The sequence below is a fragment of the Chelonia mydas genome, chromosome 2 (genome assembly GCF_015237465.2).
Source record: "Chelonia mydas isolate rCheMyd1 chromosome 2, rCheMyd1.pri.v2, whole genome shotgun sequence".
Lineage (NCBI taxonomy): Eukaryota > Metazoa > Chordata > Testudines > Cheloniidae > Chelonia > Chelonia mydas.
In genome coordinates this window covers 172,048,003-172,070,566 of record NC_057850.1, presented here as the reverse complement: position 1 = coordinate 172,070,566, position 22,564 = coordinate 172,048,003, and the positions used below count along the sequence as shown (strand labels likewise).

At 40.8% G+C, this 22,564-nt stretch overlaps 1 protein-coding gene across 1 annotated transcript in view; it reads left to right on the top strand.

The window, feature by feature from the left end:
• The window catches only part of POU6F2 (POU class 6 homeobox 2), a 386,987-nt gene that overhangs the window by 266,250 nt on the left and 98,173 nt on the right, over positions 1 to 22,564 (top strand). Inside the window, exon 5 of the mRNA XM_007058726.4 lies at positions 3,523 to 3,842. Coding sequence (XP_007058788.4) covers positions 3,523 to 3,842 — 320 coding nt within the window. The remainder of the gene's footprint in view (positions 1 to 3,522; positions 3,843 to 22,564) is intronic.

Genomic DNA, 22,564 nt, shown 5'->3' with positions numbered 1-22,564 from the left:
TAATGGAAGTGGTGCGAACAGGAAGACATAAGCTGCTTGGCTAGCCATTCCATCAAATTAAATTACTTCTTTGCAGGGTTTGAAGTCACTGCTTTAGTCACAAGCGACACATTCCTTTCAAGAAGATTCATAGATTTAAAGAAATTTTACCTCTTCAGGTTTTCTCTCCTAGGTTTAAGCAAACAGTTTAACATCAGTTCTATTATCTGTTTCCCTAGAGCGTGTGCTGTTACTTCAGTTGCACTTCTCTCACTGGTGACAAGTCACATTTCATTAAAAGAAGCATTTTGAAATTAAATAATATGCTCTGTGAGGAAAAAGATTAATATTAAAATATTAGTATTCCAGTTGTTTTGCGTTACTCAGTCACAAAAACATATCCTTGTAATTTGAGCACTGTACTGAACCTTCCCCTTCATTTGTTTTATGTTGAATATTTTCATTTCTTTTTGTGCCTTTCTTTTCTTCACTGCCCTGCCCTGCCTGTGCTCCCAAGTGACTATTTGAGACCTCCAGGCAATGCCACTTTTAACTTTAACAATGCGTCTTGTTGTATTTCTTTTAATGTTACATTTTTCACACTTTAAACTTTCCAACCATAAAGCAAATTTAGGACAACTCTGTTGTTACACATTCGTATGGTCAGAACCATATGAATCCCCGCATCATACCATCTCCATCTTTCCTTGTTCCCAAATGTGTTACTAAAAAGTGTGGTTTTACCATTATTTTGCTTTCCAGACACACTTTAAAAAATTTCTTCTAGAGTAAAATCACAATATTTGGGGCTTTGTTTAGCCTTCCAAGGCAAGGTTGTGGCTCACTCTGTCCACCTGCACAATAGGGTAAGGATATGTAAACTACACCCTTACTCCTCTGTATGGGCTACACACATCATAGGTTATAGATAGGGCCTTACCAAATTCACAGCCATGAGAAACACGTCACGGACTGTGAAATCTGGTCTTTTGTGTGCTTTTACCCTATACTATACAGATTTCATGGGGGAAACCAGTGTTTCTCATATTGGGGTCCTGACCCAAAAGGGAGTTTCAGGGGGGTCACATGGCTATTTTAGTGGGGTCCTGATATTGCTACCCTTACTTCTGCGCTGCCTTCAGAGCTGGGCAGCCGGGGAACGGCAGCTGTTAGCCAGGCACTCAGCTCTGAAGCCAGCCTCCCACCCGCAGCAGTGCAGAAGGGTAGCCGTACCGCAACCCCCCTCCCTACAATAACCTTGCGTCCCTTGGCCTGCACTGCTTCCCGCAGCCCCCATTGGCCTGGAGCAGCGAACCGCGGCCAGTGGGAGCTGCGATCGGCCAAACCTGCGGACGCAGCAGGTAAACAAACCGGCCCGGCCCGCCAGGGGCTTTCCCTGAACAAGTGGCAGACTGCCTTTGAGAACCACTGATCTAGCTCATGGTTCTGTTTTCTAAGTGGTGGGAGCATACAGTTACTGCTCCCGGTTGATGTGTCTTGCCGGGTGTATTGTAAGCCCCTTTAATTTGATGGTAGCTCTCTATTTTTATTTTGTCATGTTTAGCTTCCATTAAACACTTACTTGTTTTCCTCTCCAACAGCCCAGTAATAGGAATATTTTGGCAGCAGCATTCCTTATTGTCCACATTCTCCACTTTCAATTCTCCCCATCTCGTCTTGTTAATATTTGCACCATCTTCCCAGTCACATGTCCTTTGTTTTGTTCATCATCACTTGCTATGTTCAGCAGTTACCCTAAACAGACTTAGGCATCTAAGTAAATACTAGTAAATATTTATATCATTATAGCACCCAGAGGCTACAGTCGGGTTTTTTCAACTCAAGCTTTTTCACATCTTACATCCAGAACAGGTGTTGAATTTGCTGTTATCTCAGAAATCATTTTCCTTGCAACTTAGGTTGGTGAGTGTCTCCTCTTCCAAGTCCTCACTTTCCCTTGATGTAGCTGCAGTTTAATTTCCTTTTCAGTTTGCTTTTGAGGTGAGTCATACATAGATGACGGTAGTTCATGTAAATACACATTAGCCACTTGATTCTCTTTGTTGATTGAAGAATAACTGTATATTATTGCAGATAAATTAGGAATATAGGAATGGGGTGATGAAAGGCTCTTCCCATATGCTGCCCACTCCACCATGCATCCTATGTGGTTTATACTTCCCTGCTCTTCCTCACCCATTTCTTTTGTTTTATGCCACTTTACCCACACAGTGACTTCAGAAATCTCTCCAAAACCTCAATGTCGTTTGTAGGGTATACATACCTAGAGAGCTGGAATAGGGCTATCAGCATGAAAAGAAAGCTGAATCAACTTTGTTTATTTGACAGATCTACAACTGAACCTTGTAAACAATGTTTCTTGCCATGAAATGTAAATTATATTTCTAAATAGGCTTGATTCACTCCAAGGTTACTTTGGCTTCCACTGGTACAACCCAGGATGGAGCATCCTGATGGCAACAAGACCCTCTGGAAGGTGGGTTGTAGCAGTGAATGACACTTTCAGCCTCCTATCCATTGGGCTCCTGCCGCCAGCCAGTACAGCTCCAAAAGTGATGGATGAGCATAGGTAAATGGACTCTTGGGACATGTGCTGATTCAGTGAATCTTCTGGGCAGCTGCTGCTGACACAGCTTCTATGAAGCCCTGCTTGCAGTTTAATATTGCCCTCCACATAGGAAGTCCCCAATGCAAACACTGTGTGCCCTCCTCCGTGTCTGGATTCCCATTTGACTAAGGTGGCCCTGCTGGCACTAGGAGATGCCATGTGTTCTTTGTGCCAACGGGGTGAACTGAGCCCGCACTTTTGGATGCTTTTGGTTGAGGGCACCATACGAGTGAAAAAGTGATATTTTTGCCACCAGCGGATGAGAGTTGTGTAGACCAGGCTGGCTGTAATTCACAAGCGTTTTGAAGCTTTTAGACTGAATGATAAGCTGGACCCAAAACTCAGAGCCACAAGTGCATTTTACTGTCTATTTTTATTACCTATGCGCTGCACAAAAAACATCACACCTGATAGCTTTGTTGTGTCATTGATCATCTTTTCAGGGAATGCTCTATTTTATAACCTTGATTCTCTCTCTTTCTCTATGTAGTGGCATCAAATCAAGCTATGGTATGTGTAACAGCATCCCATCAGCCCAGTCCTCTAGTCCTTACTCAGGCAAAATTCCCACTGACTTCATTGATAGGTTTGTCTGAGCAAAGACTGCAAGATCAGGCCCCAAACCTAGACACGGGCTCTCTCTTTGCCTTCAGTGGAGCCAGGAGTTCACCAAAGAGCTGCACTAGCAGAACTGAACGCTGGTTTTCTGGGTGAAATATTTTTTAGACTCTTGCAGGAGCCTGCACCGTGTTGTTCACAATGGGCCAATTCCTGGCCAGGCTGAAATCTGTGGGGGTTTTGCCATATACTTCAATAGGACCAGGATTTGGTCCGGTATATAATTCACCTAGTAAGTGGCTCTGGAGTACATGAGCTGTATCATGTATAATGCTGTTCAATTTTTTAATTTGTAGCTACCTCATCCCTGAATTCCCAGCTTCAGCAACTTCAGCATCTTCAGCAGCTCCAGCATCATCAACAACAGCAGCAGCAACAAGGGCAACAGCAGCAGCAGCAAACAAGCCAGCAGCAGCAACAAGCTCAGCAGACGCAACAAGCCCAACAACCGCAGCCACCACAGCAGCAGCCGCCGCCACAACAGCAGAACCAAACACAGCCCCAGAGCCAGACCCAACAACCGCCAGCCCAGCAGTCCTCAAACTCCCCTCAGAAACCCAACCAGTCACCAGGACATGGCCTTTCATCTCCACTCACTTCTCCAAATCCACTGCAGGTATGATGGTCCCTGATGAATAAAAATCTCCACTGTGTAGCAACGAATAGTAAATTTCTCTCTTCTGGAAGGCAGCAATCCACTCGTTGTGGGGAAAATAAAATGCACCCTGTGTGTTCTGAGCACACATGCTGCTCAGTGTCCGCTAATTTGAATCAATCCTTTATGTGCGTGCTGCTTTGAGCCGAAAGCCTGTATTTGGGAAACTAGAAAAACAAAACAAGTGAAATTCCTAGACTGTTTCCTTCTGAAGGGTAGATATTATCTTTTGCTCCTGAAACAAACATTGTAAGCTCCCAGGTGAAACAGGACAAATTCTTCTCTGGTGTAACTCCACTGGGTTCATGGGTATTACAGCAGAGATCAGTTTGGCCCATCAATCGCACCATCGGCTATTTTCTGAAAGCAGCAACAAAGTCAGCTGCCATTTGAAGTCATTATGATCCCAAAACGATCGTTAGTGTACCTTAAGAATGCTGCTGTCATAACATAAGTGGTCAGCAGGCTTTAGCTTCCACTATTTCCAAAAAGTTTCAAAGCAGAGGGTAGGAAAGGTGTCCTTTCTCTCATCTCCATGTTTTATCGTTAGTCTTATTAAGAACAAAAGTTATATTAAACAATATTGAGGATCCTATGGCAGACCACAAATTCAGGGTTAATTCCATCCTTAACTCCTCATCCCACTGTCGCTGTCATAGTTACAGTGACTTGTTGCTCTTTCTGTTGTTCATAAGGCCTTTTGTTGACACATGGCTAGACATAACTATGTCTGCTTGCACAGACTGGGCCTCATTCTTCTCTCAGCTACTGTGGTTGTATACTGGAGTAACTCCATTAAAGACAGTGGAGAACTACTCCCGATTTACACCAGGGTGAGAGGAGTATCAGGCCTGCAGTACTTAGTGATCATATTGAGTGCCATTGCACACCAGCTTTAGAAAGGTTAGAAGATGAATATACAGTACTGCAGACAGAGGGCTATATATAAAGGCATAACACAAATTAATGCTTGGGAGCTAAAGCCAAAGAAATTCAAATTAGAAATAAGGCACAAATTTTAACGGTGAGGGAGATTAACCATTGGGACAAATGACCAAAGGAAGTAATGGATTCTCCATCTCTTGGTGTCTTCAGATCAAGACTTGGATGCCTTCCTGAAAGAGATGTTTTAGCCAAACCCAAGTTATTGGACTCCACATAGTGGCAACTGGGTAAAATTTAATAGCTTGTGTCATAGAGGAGCTCAGACTAGACTCTAATGGTCCCTTCTGGCCTTAAAATCTATGAATGTCAGCTAATGTGTGCACAAATTTCAAACAGCAAGCTAGCTACAACTTTATCTATTGGGGAGCAAGAATTCACACTAACTTCAGTAGTGCAGAAACAAGCCCTGTGTGCCTAATTATTGCACTGTATAGAATACAGAATGTACAGTCTTCTGGTGTTTGGAAATCCCTCAAATTTGTAGAAGTAACTGACATAATAGGCTTACAACTCCATCAAAACCACTACGATCCCAGTGGGCACTTTATAATTAAATAGATTCATGACTCTAAACTAGACTTGAAAAGGCATTGGTGGATATTAAAACTTTTGTTCATAATATTTCTTAAGACGAAAAAAGTATATAACTGTATTTCAGCTAGAGGCAGGTGAAGAAGCAGTGTTAAGATCCAGATTAGGGTTGAGTATGATGGGGCCAAAGTCTTGCAAGCGGTTCCAGAAAGTTTTGTTTTAAAAAAAAAAAACAAAAAACAAAAAAAAAACACACTCACAAGATCAGTTGCTCTTACTTGAATTTCAACATCTTGGATCCAAGTCCCACAAGAGCAGTTTTGACAACACACACAACTATGACTGTGAATACACGCAAGGAGAAGATCTCTGGAGTAAAAAGGTGCTGTTTTTATACAGTCACTTTTCAGAATAGAACTGTACTTTAAACAACAGCTAGAAACACTGGAAAAAAAGGTTTTTGTTTACTTTATTTTATAAACTTTGCCCTTACCCTCTTTATGCTTTGTCCACACTATGGTTTCAGGCCTGTTCACCTTGCATCTTTAACTCTCTAATGATTTCACTATTTTAAAATGCTTTTTACACAATTAATAAAATTGGTTTAAATGAGGCACTCAGCCCTGTCCATGCTAGCCAGTCAGATCATATGCAGCCTCATTGAGACTAAACTGCATAAGAACTGAGTTTTAAAATGGTTCAGCTAATACACTAAAAGTCCATTGGAGACAGGTCCTTACTCTGTGAGCCTTTTCCACAGCAAAGCATAATGCTGCTAGAGTTCCTACTGTGTATTGTGTTAAGGGCTACTTAGGCATTACTTAGTGCACAGTCCATCATGTTAGAGAGGGCTCTGGGACTCTTTAATATGCAGATTATTGACACACACAGACAGAAATAGCTCCAAAGGAGCTGCTGTTACATTTTATTGTCTCAGTGCAGCTGCCATGCGTGCGCGCTAAGTACATTTTTTATACACTACTAAAAATGCCTGTTAGCTATTTGCTTTGGAAGTTACTGTGCATTTGGTCTTCTAACAAAAAAAAACAACCCTTTTTTAATTCTGTTTGTTAATTTCCAATCCATCTCAAATACAGCTGAGCCAAAATCAGAACCTTTCAATCTAGGAGCCATTACATTTTGGGGGGGTTCCTATTTCAGTTTCCCAGATCCAAACCCACTTGCTGGAGCGCTGGCTGCAAGTCAGATCCAAAATTATAAGGGGCATATTTCCCAGTTCTGGTAAAGGGGAATCCAAATCCCAGTGAGAACAGTTCCTCTGGAGATTTCCACTAGATAGGACTAAGATCTAATGAGAACTGGTCAAGAGATGTCATCAACGTTGAATCAGAACTTAACCTTTAGCCCTGATGTAGCCTCGAACCTTAAACTGAATCTAATGTGGATATGAACACTTCCTCCCTCCTAGGCCCATCTCTGATCTAAAGGTACAGACCAATATGACTGCAAAGTTTTAGCTAAACAAAGTAATTTTTCACTTGGAGGAGCACAAAGAAGCATGTTACAGCAGTAACTGCTCTTTGTATGAGGTACTTATATGGCCTCCATTACCACAGTATCTGAGCACCTCGCAATCTTTAATGTATTTATCCTCACAACACCTCGGGGGTAGGGCAGTCTATTATCCCCATTTTACAGATGGGGAACTGAGGCACATGGAGTCATGACTTGTCTGAGGTCACACCAGAAGACTGTAATGGAACACAGAATTGAACCTGGATCTCCTAAGTCACAGGCCAGCATCCTAACCATTCCTTCCTGCCTCTCGTTCTCTCCCTCTGTTTAGAATTCCTTTAAATTTAAGTGTAGCTGACCCATTTTTTTATTTTAATGTGTTTTTAATTAATTGTGTTTAGTGCCGCTGAAAGGTGCTAGACTCAGGAATCTAACACTTATGTTGATGTTACTCTGCCATTCCTGGGTCAGGGATCTTGGTATGTTATTAGATTGTAACATGGGGATGATGATGCTTGTGCACCACCATCAGGACAGTCACAGTCTGACCTGGGGATTTTAAGCGGGTAGCCCTGAACTCTCACCCTGCCTCAAAGAGTTTGAGTTCTTGATAAGTTTAAGTATTTCTATGATCATTTCTTTAACCACTAAAATATGAACAAAATAATTCTCTTCAAAAATGTTAATAGCTGCACATTGACAATCAGACTAAAAGCTCTGATTCAGCAAGATTTTTGACCACTTGCCTAACTTTATGCACGTGAGTAATTCCATTGATTTAGCCTGCCAACCTTTTCTGCAACAGAACATAATGCTTCTAAACTTCCCAAAACGTATTGTGCTAAGGGCTATTTAGAGGACAGACTATTATGTTGTTCAGTACTTTGGGACTCTTTAATATGCAGATCATTGATACCCATACAAATGCCTCCAAAGTAGCTGTTGTTACATTATAACTTCAGTAGGACTACTTGCATACTCAGAGTTAAAGATGTGCTGAATCACGGCCTAGACTAATAGTAAACTCCTTTTCGTCAAGCAAAATTTAACCTTTCAGGCTCCAATCCTGCAGTGGGATCTGCAAAGATGAACCCTTTACATCTGTGTGGATCTGGTTTCAGGATTGGGTCCAAAGTTTTTTTTTTCTTTTGTACAAGTAAACTAGCAATAGCATACAGCAGATATTTGGCATCACCTTATATATCTACTTTATAATAGCTGCTTAGAATGTATGTATGTTTGTTTGTTTGTATGTCTGATACTTTAACTTAAAAATCGACCTGAAACTAAATTCAAAGATATTATGGCCTCTAAGGTAATGATCTTTATGAACTAGAATGAAATGTTTTTTGTTTGAGGAATATTAAGGGAATAAAGATCAACTAAGTTAAAATTTGACAGCTTAAATTTCATTTATGAATTCTTGATTTTTTCATGTGGGTTTTATCCTCTTACATTATTCAGGATCTGTCTGAGAGATATTAGTTTAGAACAATGCAACCACAAAAGATTGTCATGGAAAGCCAGTAATTCAGAAGGATGATTGTGTTTGTTTCAAAAACTCTGAAAGATAACAACAATTATATCTTGAAATGTACAGATGCTGTCATGTCTTCAGAAAGAAAATTAAATGAAAGTGACTTGCTTAGGTATACCTGGGTGAGGTGCTTTCTCTAGCTGATCAGAAATTAATAACGCTGATACACTGCACACTGGCTAAAATTGTCAGCATGATTCTTGTCAGATTGTTCTGTAATATTGCACTATAATTCTATTGCTATCCTTTATTCAATTCAGTGGACTGGATTACATTTACAAAAAAATATATTATTTTTTAGCAAGTCTTATCGTTATTTTATAATAACATAGGAGAAATCCTAGTTTTGGTTATTCCACTCTGTGGGCCTGTTTCTGCCCTGACTACAGAGGTGTTACTCCTGATTTACGTTCATGTGAGTGAAATAGAGCTGAATGAGGTCCATAACTAATCTCTAAAGGACAATATACTAGATGAGTATTGCTGGAGTGGAACTGCATTCAACCTCATCCCAGGAGATCCCTTATACACCTCTTTTATCCAGACTTGAAGGTGGGATAGTTGGTGAAGGAGGGGGGTTTTTTTGGTTTTTGGTTTTACACCATCTGAGAGCAGGGGACTTCTCCCCAAGATAACTGCAGTCAGCTTCCAGTTGCTCTGTACCAAGTGAGAGCACAAAGGATCCAGAACAGGGAAGTGAATCTAGCTCATTTGGGACATGTGGCAGAAGACTTCAGTTCAGTGGAATTATTGGCATCTTGGAATAAATATAATTCTGATCCTGGATGGCCTCTGCTATTGAAAGGGAAACTATACCTGTTTTGGGGAGATCACCATGCTGAAATTTCAAAGGATAAACAGCCACCTCTTAATCGGCAAATCCTGAGGACTTGCCATTCCATGCATACTTTTAGGAGCCCTCAGGTCTTGATGATTTGCAATATAAATTCAGGTTAGAGAATAACTTAGTCCATTATCGGCTTGGCAGCCAGAACAAGACACTTTGTGTTGACAACCGATGTTTAAATCTGGCCCCAAAGACAAGGCTAGCTACTGGTTGACCACGGACCTAATGTCTGAGCATTATGGATCAGTTGAACCCATCCACACCTATAGCCTCAAAATAAGATCCCCACTGTCGGTGGAGAAGGATCCCAACTAATTTCCACTGCTCTACTCATGGGCAAAGTTGAACAGACAAACAGGAAATCCCCCGTGGAGGGTCCCACCTGCAAAATTATTCTCACGGTATTCAAAACTCTGTGCCAAACCACCTTTTTGCCATAGAAGCCTACACACAGTAAGCTGAAGAAGAAAGATGATAGATACAAATAAATAAAAAAGGGGGTGGAGGGAAAGAAGTGGGGAGGAAGTGTGGATGACAACAAAAGCCCTCCAAATAAAAGCAAACTGTAGCTTCAGATTAAAATTTCATGCTAATCTTAAATAATGTATTTGGCACCTCGATATTTTTATAACAAAGAAAGAGAGTCAGAAAGACTGAAAAACTCAGCTATAAATGAGGGAGAGTATGTATACAAATGCCTGGGGCTCCGACAGGCAAAAAAACAAAAACAAAAAAACCCCACAAGTATTCAAGGGTTAGTTTCTCATTAAAAAAAAAAAAAGAGCTCAATTCAACATTTACTGACATTTCCAGGAATTTATTACAAATCTTTGAGATCCAGGAGGAACAACAGAGTTTATATTGCTTTGAGAGTGGCAGGGAAAATAATTAATTTACAGAGGATGTAGTTATTGCCCTGTCTTTCTGTCTGTCCATATTTACAGTTCTCAAATTGTTGTATACTCCTTTCATTCATGTACTCCAGATTAGTTAAGATCTGGATTCTAATACTCATAATCATACTGTTATCACTACTGGCTGACTCGTCACACAGAAATTAATTAGATCTCTTCCAGTGTAAGATACTACTCAGTGTAAGGGTGGCAGAATCTGGCCCCAAATGATTGAGAACAGCTTGACAAAACACTATTTTGTAAAGATAAATAGTGAAGGAAGTACAGAAGATGTGAACCACTCTTCTGCATGGGATTGCAGACTGGACTAACTGACCACTCGAGGTCCCTTTTAAGAGTTATGATTCTATGATTCTTCATTTTTAGTACTGATTAGAAGTGAGATAGTGCATCTTTACAATACGAGAGGCGATAGAGGTATCAGCTGAGAGTTTTAATATGAATGAATTTGTCAAGTGATGCAGCAATCATAAGTGGGTTTCCAAAAACATTGGCGAAGTTTTTGCTTTTTACATTCAAATAATAGCAGATGGCTTCATCCATAATAAATGTAATTAATTGGCAGTGTCACTTTGAAAATGATTTTTCCCCGCATTCAACAAGTGTCATCCACAGCCATTTACAAACACAAACTTTGAAAGTTTACTGCAAATATACTCGATACCTTCCTACCTCATTCCAAACAGATAGTGAACATATTATTGTTTCATGGGGTTGCTTTTTGTACTGAAAAATATACACAGCTGAAGCCCTGTTCCTGAGAATTCTGATAAAATTGAAACTATTTTTTGTGTGTTTGGATCAGATCCTCATCTGGTACAAATGGAGCTACGCTATTGTCACCAGCTGAAATCCAGCTCCTTGTCTCAAAATCTCTACTGAACAATTTTGTTGTCATTGATTGCACATATTCATGCACAGCCCATTCCAAACCCATTAACATTGCAATTCTAGGGCCTTGTTCCCACTCTTAACTCTCTTATCCTCTTGCTTTCACCACTACTAGAGTTCTTCCTCAGATGTGCAGTCCTTTAGGGGTAGAGTAACTTACAGTATGCTGGAGAAATTCATGCATCATTTCCAAAAAGTAGCACTAGCTTTCTGGGTCTCCTCTCTAAAATTGCTACCAAAGCCAGTTATCACCAGAGCCAAAGGCATTCCTGCTTCACCTCTGAGTCAGTCAAAGCAGGTTATTTTAAAGCTAGGTAAAATAAGTGTCAGGATGTCTTTATCAGGTAAAATTTACTGTGTTTTGGTCATGGTTGCTTGCTATACAGTAAGTGATGAGTTCACATCTTTCATATTATTCTCTGCCATCCTTGTTTCCCTGGAGGATGAGAATGAGGAGGAGTATAATACAATACTTAGAGCTTATATACTGCCTATAGAGACGTCAGGTAATGTTCACAACACCTGTCTACAATGAAGTAATTATTATGCCCATTCTACAACTGGATAAACTGAGGCACAGGGAGCTTTACTGGGGTGTGAGTTAGCGGATCCACAGCAGTCAAGAGCTCAGGCAGGAACAGAACCTGGGAGGCCTGATTTCCAGTCTCCTGTTCTAGCTACTCATCACTTTCGCTGCCAGCGTGTTCATATTTTTGTGGGGTGTCAAGCTCACAGTCCTGGAAATCTTACAAGTTCTTGTACTGCCTGTGATGTGGTGTTCACCCCACACCAGCCCTGAAGAGGTTAAGGTGGCTCAAAGGGGCTAATTAACATAGGCTGCACCTGAGGGGAGAGTGAGGCTATGGCTACACTAGAGAGCTTACAGTGGCACAGTTGCATCAGTGTAGCTGCACTGCTGCAAGCTCTCTAGTGTAGCTGCTCCAAGCTGTTGGGAGAGAGCTCTCCTGTCAACTTAATTAATGCACCCCAACGAGCGGCAGTAGCTGTGTCAGTGGGAGAAGCTCTCCTGCTGACATAGCAGTGGCCACACCAGTGCCTCGGTAGGTGTAACTTTTTATTCATACCCTTGAGTTACATAACTTATACCGACCTGAGTGGTAGTGTAGACATAGCCTCAGACTTGGCTGAGAAGCACTAATTGAAGAAGGAGCCCAGCTGGACAGGGGCAGGCTGAGCTTGTATAAAGCCAGGAAGATGAGAGTAGAAAGGGGCTGCAGGGAGAGAGTCTTCAGTTGCTCTCTGGGCACAAAGAGGTGGGTAGAGGAGACCCGGGGGGAGCAAAAGCCCTGGGATCCCATCCCTGACAGAAGGGGTTTACCCAGAGGAGTTATGGGGAAGAAAGCCTGTGGAAGACAGAGTAGGAGGAAGCCCAAGGGCTGATACTCAGAGTAGCAGGTGGGCCTGGGTTGCCCTACCAGCCACTGGAAAAGTGGTGCAGGACCAGTGAAAGCGGCACCCAGACAGTTGGTCTGGAGAGACTTTCGTATCCCTGATGGGGAAAACCATATAGTGACCTGGCCTGAGCGCTGCGTCACAAAGAGAGAGCACTGTGACTCCAAGGAGGCGCCTCCAGCGGTGAATGAATTGCATTACACCACCCCTCTCGGGAAAGTTGCCAGACTGAGAGTTTTGGAGAGGAAGTGCTGCATTCACAAGAATTCACAGTCTGCACTGGAGCATTCCCCTCAGCCTCTGTACCCATTCTGTCCTTGCTCTCTAGTGGCGCTGTCAACGAGGAAGCCAGTTATTAGTGCCAACTTTAGTGGTGAAGCTGTATGGGTTTGATCCTACTGCCAATAAAAACACAGACAAAATTCTCTTGGTGCAAAATTCAGTGGTGCAAGATTGAACCCTATATTTGTAACCTACCAATTTGGTTCTCTTAACCATTGTTCGTGTATTTGAGAGTCCCAATGGGGGTTCTGACTGTTTCAGCCCTATGTGGAAACAGCATTTTGTCTTAACTGATGGATAGCTAGGGATCAGCAACACACCACAGTTCAGATTTCTGCAACAAAAAGTACATTAGTGCCAAAAGAAGTACAGTTGAGGGTCCTCTTCTCTTCACAGCTGGCTTCCTCCTCCCAGAAGCTTACTACTATTTTGGTAGTTGAAGCACTCGATCATCACATTGTAAGGCTGCTGAATGCTGTATTTAAACAGAACAAAGAGAAGTTTAAGAGTTCTGAAAAGGAATATATAAGAGAGCGTCTTCATTCCCTGAGGAGAGCTCCTTTCAGCTGGAGCACTGGCAACCTGGTCCATCCAAGTATACTCTGCAGGTGTTGTTATTTTCAGAAGCGCAGAGAGCATCAGTCTCCAACTCACATTTAAAGTGAAAGAAATTAATCTTCAAGCCAAACAACTGGCATTATTAACACCCCAGAGGCTGAGTCTAATACAGGAAACCATTTGCCAGAGAATTCTTGAAAGCAGGGGAAAGTAGAGCTGGCTTGCCCAGCAATTTCTGGGTTCTGAAAGGAGAGTACTTAATAAACTCCCTAAAGCAACTAGAGTATTTAGTAAACTGTAAAAAAATAAAAGCAAAAATATTCCCCCGGGCAAATTTTGGAAGCGATCCATATCCCATGAAGTCTTAAATTTCCAGAGCCTCTGTAAGTGGTAGGATGGCTATTCCTGTTGATGGCACAGCAAGCCTCAGGGATCCCAGTGACAGAAAAATCAACATAGCCCTGAGACGTTCTTTTGTAGCGAATGGAACTGTCTGTCTGTCATCAGTGTATTAGTCTTATGTCTCTTGCTTTTCATCACTGGCTCCAAAAAGTTAATAAGAACCTGGAAGTATCCCAGAATCAGTGGCCTATCCTCCTCCCCCACATTTTTCACACAGCCACAGGACTCTTTAGGCGAACAGCTTTTATAATATTGTCCTTACAAAAGAATCCAAGAACAGAAAAGCAAGGGCCCAATGAACAATGTACCCGCTGACTACATCCAAGACACCTCTTTCCAGGGTGACACTTAAAGGAGAAGTGTTTTTATATGTAAAATATACTAGGGAATGGCATCAATTTACAAAAGAGGCCATGGAATAAAATCGCTTGAAATCTCCAAGCCACTCTTGATGCCCATTTATTGGAGACAAACTAGAGATATTATAATCATAGGGTAAAAAACAAAAGGATAAGAGATTAGGACTGGCGTTTTCAAAGCTCCTAAATGATTTAGCAGCCCAAGTGCCATTGAAAAATGTCCTAGTAAGTCACTTAGATGGTTTTGAAAGTCCCATTTTAGATGATGAACAATGGGTTGCCTCCAGTTCTGGCAATTCTATGGTTCCATGAACTAAAAAACTTACACAAAAAGGTAGGAACATTTTCATTATTGTTTATGTAATGCCCTACAAATTTGAGGATATCATAAGCATTCTGATTGTGGACATCACATAGGGCCTTTCCAGAGGAACAAAGAACCTCCTCCTATGAGTGCTAAATGCCCTCAATTCCCATTCAGCAATTAACACCTCATAGGATTGGGCCAAAAGGCACTTTCTCCTGTTTAGGGAGTTAACTGCAAGTGGCTTGTTTTTAAAATATATTGGAAGCCCTCAGTCTTTCTAGCCCTATGAGAAACATTTCCTTCTGCTTGGAGACACATGGCAGGGTTCTGGAACAATGTATATAGTGGGGGTGCTGAGATCCATTGAACCAAACTGTAAACCCTGTATAGGATGGAAACCACTTCAAGCCAGGGGGTGCAGCAGCATCCCTAGTTCCAGCACCTATAACACGTGGACCAAGTGAAAACAGGCAAATGGTACGAAATTCTTGCAGATGTCATAGAATTAAAGCTTCATCTTCACCTCACAAGGTTTGCTTGGCTTTCAGGTGCTGACATAAAGAAAAGGGCAAACTGCTCTGCTCTGGGCTTTTAAAAGTTTAAAACTAAGTCTTTTCAGCAGCACTGCGGAGATCTCTCCAAGTGTCCACCTGTGGATTCTCTTGGCAGCTGCAGCAGATTCAAAGGATGAATGTTAAAAAAATAATAATAATTTTTTTTAAGCCAGAATGTTTTGAGAGAGTGACTAAGCACAGTCCTGAAGATTATGAAATTTGCTTAAGTGTTATTGGGTTGATTGCTGAGTTAGAGTCTGCCGTCTTTACTGGAAATTGATTGACTGGTGCTGCAGGTCTTCACACTTGACGCTCGGATTTGACTCGAAAATTCTGCCAAGTCTTTTACTCTGAAATTTATCTTAATTAGATCTGAAAGACCTGCCACAGCAGAATAGTCACACCGATTAAAATGAAAAACAGGAGAAATTACTGATCAAATTAATCATAATGTCGGGTTACAGCTGTAGGTCTGATGTAATTTGCCACTTCAGTGAGTTACATCGGTCCAGGCACAGGGAAAAGAGCTGGCTTTACGCTGATCCGTAACATCCGCCAGCTTCGGGCAGCCCATCAGGACGCTTATTCCCTTCGTTCCCTTGGCTTATTCTGACCTCAGTGCTGCAACTAGAAACAAATAAGGCAAAAAAGAAATTTCCTTTTATCTGAGTGGTTGCACTGGAAAGGTGAGCTGTATGAATCTCTCTTGTTACATTTTCTCGCCTCCCCCACCTCTTTACTTTCATTTGAAGTAACCAACAATTGATTACATGTAGAATGAAAAATCAAAAGATCAGAGGGCATGACCTATGGTTCCAGCCAGGAAAAGTCCTTTTAAAAGCTCCAACTGGAAGCATAGCTGTTAAACTAGGGACAAGTTAAATAAATGGATAGAAAGCAGCTTGTGAGAGAAGGGGAGGCCTGGCAGATAATCGATCAATAATCAGACTTGACATCTCGCAGATCTAGATGATCCTAAGATTTATTTTTAAATCATGTACTTGCCATGTATTGCAGTATGTTATACAATAAGTAAAAAAATAATTAGGGACCAACTCCTGGTTCCATTGAAGTCAAAGGGAGCTATACCATTGGACCAAGATCTGGCTCCATCTGAACCTCTTTAATCTGGAAATCAGAGTGAGTAACTCTCAGGAGAATGCCTGTTCCCATGAGATTTCTAGCATCCTTGGTGTCAGCACGGCTTGAACGATTTTTAGAACAATCTGTAGTGCGGTACTTAAGTATTTTTGCTTCTGATCCCAGCCAAAAGCAGGAAGTGAAGAAGTGTGCACCAATTAAAAAAAAAAAAAAAGAGGGAAAGAAAGAACGAAAAGAAAAGCTGAATGTCAAAAAAACGTCAGGCCTGGGCTGAGCAGTGAGTAAAGGGAGTATTTACTTTGCGAGTGAATGTAGAGCTTATGAAAAGTGAAGTACTGCCAATAAGCTTCAGTCTTGATATACAGTAACTCTGCACATTGTGTGGTGGTATTATATTATGACTAAGTTGACCGTACACCTCACTTTTACATAGGATGTCCAAATGTGCCAAGACTTATTCAGAACACCTAAAACATCTTGGTGGTGGTGGTTGTTTTTTGTTTTTGTTTTGTTTTTTTGTAATCAGTTAAAACAACTGGGGGGGGGTTACGTTTGTTCAATATTTATTGCTATTCTGAGTAGAATTTGGTGTTTTTGCCGAGAACAAACAGTGCAGTGGAACAAGTGTTCAGTGAGATGAATAGTGTTTGGAATGAAGAGAAAAGTACAGATGCTATCAAAGCTGTTATTTTCCTCAAAGTGACTGGTAGTGACACTTGTTCAGTGTTTCATGATAAACTCATGTAGAACACTAACTTGCTAGAAAAAGTCCCACTCTGGGAAATATGTAGTTGCATCAGAAGGTGGTAGTTGCGACACCACTTTTGTCTTTTGTATGGCTATTTCATGACCCTAAAAATGTTGCCACAAAATATGCCCATTTTTACTTTTGCAAACATGATCACTAAAGAGAATTTTCTCTCACAATGATTTTTTGATGGAAAATGCAGTTTACATATAATCAAAACTTTCCAAAGGAAATGTTATGATTTTACACCAGGAAAATTGAAACAAAACATTTCGTTTTGGGTCAGCCTGAAGCAAAATTTTTCAGTTTGTTAAACAGACACAAAATATTTCGTTTTGAGTCAATTCAACATTAAACCGCATCTGCTTAGAGTGATACAGTGCCTTAGGAGAGTTGTGATTCAGGTAATTCATGCCCCCATTCTTTCCTGCGAGATAGGTGCCGTATCTGGACTACATCTCCCATGATGCACTGTGATTTCCACTCTGGCTGAGCTGCATGATGTATCATGGGACGTGTAGTCTGGCCACGGAGCTCTGCCCAAAGGGAAGAATGATTGCATGAGGCACCCGAATTACCGTTCACATGAGGCACTCTCACCAGGACAGGCAGATTCCATTTAGTGTCGAACTGACTCAAAGCAAAATATTTCAATTCAGTTCAACACTGAAATGAAATGTGAATGTAGAAATGTTTGCTTTGATAGAAAATATTGAAACAAATCATTTTGACACTTTCTAATTGACATTTTTCAGAACTTTTTGTTTTGTGAAACCTTTTGATAATACAACTTTTCATCCCAATTTGGGATGAAAATAGTTGTTGAAATATCTGAATTTCCTCTGGGACAGAAATTCTGTATTTCACTCAGCTCTAAATGGTCATTGTAGATATGGCCAAATGGCCACTAGGGACTCAGACTGAAAAAAGCAATTTTATGTTTGTGACAGAAATTAGGATTTGAAGCCAAGTTTCCAGAAATGAAAGACTAAGTGCATTAAACGTCTTTCACAATGTTTTTGACTGCTGAAACCATTGAGCTAGTAAGGAGGGAGGGAAGGTTAAGATTATTTTATTTTATTTTATTTTATCTTATTTTAAAAAGATTTGTGCTTAGCCCACTGTTGCAAAATCTTTGCACACTCATAACCGAGAAGCAGTCAGGCTCAGGCGATCCAAAGATTTTAAAAAATGCAGGCGATCCAAAACACCAAAATCACGCTCAAATCTGTGGCTCAGTAACGTAAAGAACTTACTAGCAAAGTAAAGGATTCTGTGTATTTCCTTCTCCCTGATGCCTGTCAGTATACTACCCTTTGTAGCTAATTTTCCTTTTTATTTGTGGTCTCATCCTGTTGCTATTTAAGTCAGTTGGAGTTTTCCTGTTGCTTTTAGATGAAGCAAGATCAGGCTCTCTCTGACATTATGAAATAAAAAATCTAACCTTATAGAATTAGAGCATCATCCTTTTTTAACTCTATCCCACCCACAAAACATGTTCTCAATACAACCAAAATGTGTATTTACAATATTTACAGTACACGTAAAACAAATACAAAACCCACAAAACTAAAGAAAACAAATCCATTCTAAAATCATTGCTGTTTCTCCCCAAAGAAGTTTGGGGTGATGAGTATGTTTAAGAGAAATCATTGGTATTTTAAGTTTACATTCATGGATAGCAATAACATTCATGTGTCCTGTGGGTCCAGTCCTGCAGTTTTTGTGACTAAGGGCTGCAGGAGTGGGACCTCTGTTTCCTCTGCATAGAATATGAATGGGGTTTCACTCTATTCTCATTACTGATACTGAAAAAAAGTTTTCTTGCAGAGTTAACTTTCTAAAACTAATATACAGGGAGGGTAATATGGTCTAGAAAATAGAGCATTGGAGCAGCCATCAGGATACCTTTGTTGTACCCCCAACTCTGCTACTGATCTGTTATGTAACCTTGTGCAAGTCACTTCACCTTTCTCTGCCTCTGCGCCCTGATTTTCTCTGATTCTCCATTTGTCTGATCTATTTAGAATCTAGAAACTCTTCTAGAACTACAGTCTTTTACATTGTGGTGGTTCAATGCAATGAGGCCTTGATCTCAGTTGGGTCCTCTAGGTACTACTGTAATACAAATCATACTCCTACTATAAAAAGCAAGAAAATTCAAGTTGAATAGTCTTGTAGGCCCAATCCTCCTCCCTCTGATGTTTTGCCACTGCTTTCCAAAGAAAGAGAATCAGGCCCCTGTTTTGTTTTCACGTATGAATATGTTGGAGTTTCTTTCAGCAGCTGATCAGTGTGCTGTCAGATGCTCTAATGAAAAGTTTTCCTAAAGTTAATTTTCCTACTCGTAATACAATAACCAAATTTGCTTTAACACTTGAAAAAATCCATCCATACTAAAGAGAATCAGTTGCTTAATCCTAAAATTAAAGGTTACTGCATGCAAGAGAAAATAATTACATGCTCAAAGTATGGAAAAAAGAAAACTTTTTTAATATGTAGGTATTTGTATAATTAAAGACTAATCAAGCATGAAGGCTGCTGACTAAACCAGAAAATGAGATTGTTGGCAAGCAATATTGTAATGTAAATGCCATTTTTGTTTAAGTACTAAAAAGCTGGAGGAATGATATCCTGAACAGATTAAAAGCAAACAGCATTGATAATAAATATTTATCAGATTTAAAATGCAACACACAGAGATTTTTATATTTTACATGCAAGATTTATTTACGTTGAAATATTCAGTCACTTTTCAAAGGGTTGTTAACACCTTCACTTTAAAAATTGTTGAAAATGCAATTATTCACTAGGAAGAGCAGCAGCTTTTTAGGGCGCAATCCTGCAGACCCTTCCCCATGTGAGTGATCCTTAGGCAATGGAACGGCTCACGCAAGTAAGGGTTTGTAGGATCAGCCCTTTGGGCTGTAAAGTCAGAAGTACAATTGTCTTTAGGTTACAATTTTTTCAAAATCTTACCTTTTTTTTTTTTTTTTTTTTTTGTTAAAGGCTCAAATTGTGCTCAGACTGAAACTCATGTCATGGGACAAGCTCTTCCTAACGGATTTACTGACGGCATACCTACACTCAGCCATTGTGCCAATGTAACCAAACACATTTGCTTTAGAGAACTGTTTTAGTTAAATCTGTGCAACCTCTTTGTGTGGGCGCTTTTAAACCAACCCAAGGGGGTTGCTCTCATTTAACTAAATCAATTTAGAAACCAGTTTAGTCACCTAAATCTCATCCTGAAGTGGACATATATATACTTTACCATGGTGCAAGACAATGCAGTGAGAAGGCAAGAAAATGAGCCCCAGTTCTGCCCCTGTCTCCACCCTTTCTCCCTTCACTGGATTGCTTTCAGAGTTAGGCATTACTCAGCATGATGGTGGGTGACAGAATGATCGTGGGTAACAGAATCAGGCCCTGAGCAGAGCCTGAACTTGCTACAGTTGAAGCCAATTCAAAACATCCTTTGACCTCAGTGAGAGCAGAATCAATCCCCATAGAGACAGAATCTGATAGACAGCTTAAGCTAATGATAGCCTTTGCATTAGATCAACTCCTTTCTGTTTCATTGTGATGAACTTTTATATGTAAGCTGCTGTTCTCTCTGTGCTCATTTGCCATTTAAAATGAGACTTCTCTCACCTGATTATGACTGAGAGCCACAATTGCATGGCCACTGACAAAGATGTTCAGGAAACTAACCAGAGGGAGTTTTTGTAAAGTCACATATAATATTATGAAATTTTGCCGTATCCTTATACAAATTCCACATGATATCCTTTAGGGTAGAGGCATATGAGCAAATTAAACCCCCTCCCCCCCAACAAAACAGACGCCTAAAGCTAGTCTCTTAAATAAGGGTCCCAGTTTTCAAAAGGTCTAAGCACTGAGCAGCTTCCACTGACTTCAGTGAGAGCTGCTGGGTGCTCGACACTTTTAAAAATCAGACAACTTATTAAAGAATCTATTTATGGACTTAGGAGCCAGAACTTTCGGCTAGTGTTTTTTTATTTTTTTTTTAAATCTTGCCTTGGCTTTCAATGTCAGAGGGAACAAAGACAAATTGTTTGTAAATTCCAAAATTAGAAGTCATTCAAATAGATTTCTACAATACCCTGTGTGTGTTTGCATTACTTGACTACACACAAAAGTTATACTGCTTTTACTACACAGTATAGTTCAAGCTATGTACTCCCCTAGTGAGGATGCAGTTATATTAATATAAAGGTGCTTTATTCTTATATGGCTCTTCCCATAAGCTAGTCACCTTACTGATATAAGGGGGGGAGGGATAGCGCAGTGGTTTGAGCATTGGCCTGCTAAACCCAGGGTTGTGAGTTCAATCCTTGAGGGGGCCATTTGGGATCTGGGGCAAAAATTGGGGATTGGTCCTGCTTTGAGCAGGGGGTTGGACTAGATGACCTCCTGAGGTCCCTCCCAACCCTGATATTCTATGATATAACTGCATCCACACAAGGGGATGTACCTGTGTGTGTGTCAGAACCCTATTCCTGAGTGACAGACAACATGATAGCCTTTAGGCTTGCTGGTGAAAATCTTTATTTAATATATTTTTCTCCTAATGTGATAGTAATGGGTGAAGATGTCAAAGATGTGACAGTTCACTAAATGTTCTTTAACTTTTTACATAACGTACTCCTGGATCAAGTGCGTGACACGAGACGGTTTTACTCATTATTTATGGGAGAGGGATTTGCCAAGGGGAACATGGTGAAATGCAAATTCTTTAGAGACCGAAAGACATGCTTTCACCAGTCATTAAACTACAGTGCCTTGGAACACAAGCGGAGATCTCTGCGTTACTTATTCTAGGATTCTACAGGTCAAAGGGGGAATGGAGTCAGCAGAAAGAGAAGCAGTCATATACAGAAAGAGCAATATACATCTGATCTGCCCTTGTTACGGTCCTTACTTATGCAGCAGCTATTATTGCATTATGAACTAGCCGCTGCATCCTGACCAATTTCATCGCAATCTTGTCTCACATAACACACATTAATATGGAACGCCTTTGTAAATGAGTTCACCCCAGAATGAAAGGCAGAAATACTGCCTGTCTGGCTTTCTGCTCTTTGGGAAAAACATGCTGGGTGCACAGCGCTTTTGAAAATGAGGCTACTTACCAGGGAGCCTTAATGAAGACCTACGAGCCGAACTTTAGGCACCCAGTTTTGAAAATCTGGCCTGATTGTCTAACTGAGGTGTTTTATTTTCTACGTGATAAAAGTAAAGGGTAAAATCCAGGCCTCAGTGACTTCTGGCTAACTCCAGATGGATGTAAGTCTGGAAGCAGGCCAAATACCCCACCTCTGATGCCTGCTTCTCATTTGCCAGAACCTCCCAGTAAACCTTGCTCGCCCTTGGGCTCCTGACTTGTGTCAGTAGCAACAACAAGGGCTAGGCTTCTTTGCTCCATATTCAGAACAAAGGTCCTTGTTGTTGTCTTCAGCGCTAGCTAAATCCTGTTAATGATTCTTGTTCTGAGCATGTTAGTTTTGCTAGCTGCTTCCTGGCAGAAAGACTTATCACACTGCATGCGGCTCCCATCACCACCCTGAAAATCAGTCTGGACATCACAAATACTGCCCAGACATTTAAGCAGAAAGCTATCTTGTGCAGTTACCCGAAGGCTGCTCACTAGTGAAGTGTGGTCCATGCAGTAGGGAGCTGTTCCTTAATTTCTGCCAGGGTCTTTCATCCTATCAAGGATAATGAGCTCTCAAGGAGGTTCCTCATGAAGAAGAAAGAATAAATCAGTGCACTTCCCACACCAGACCTTTTTGAT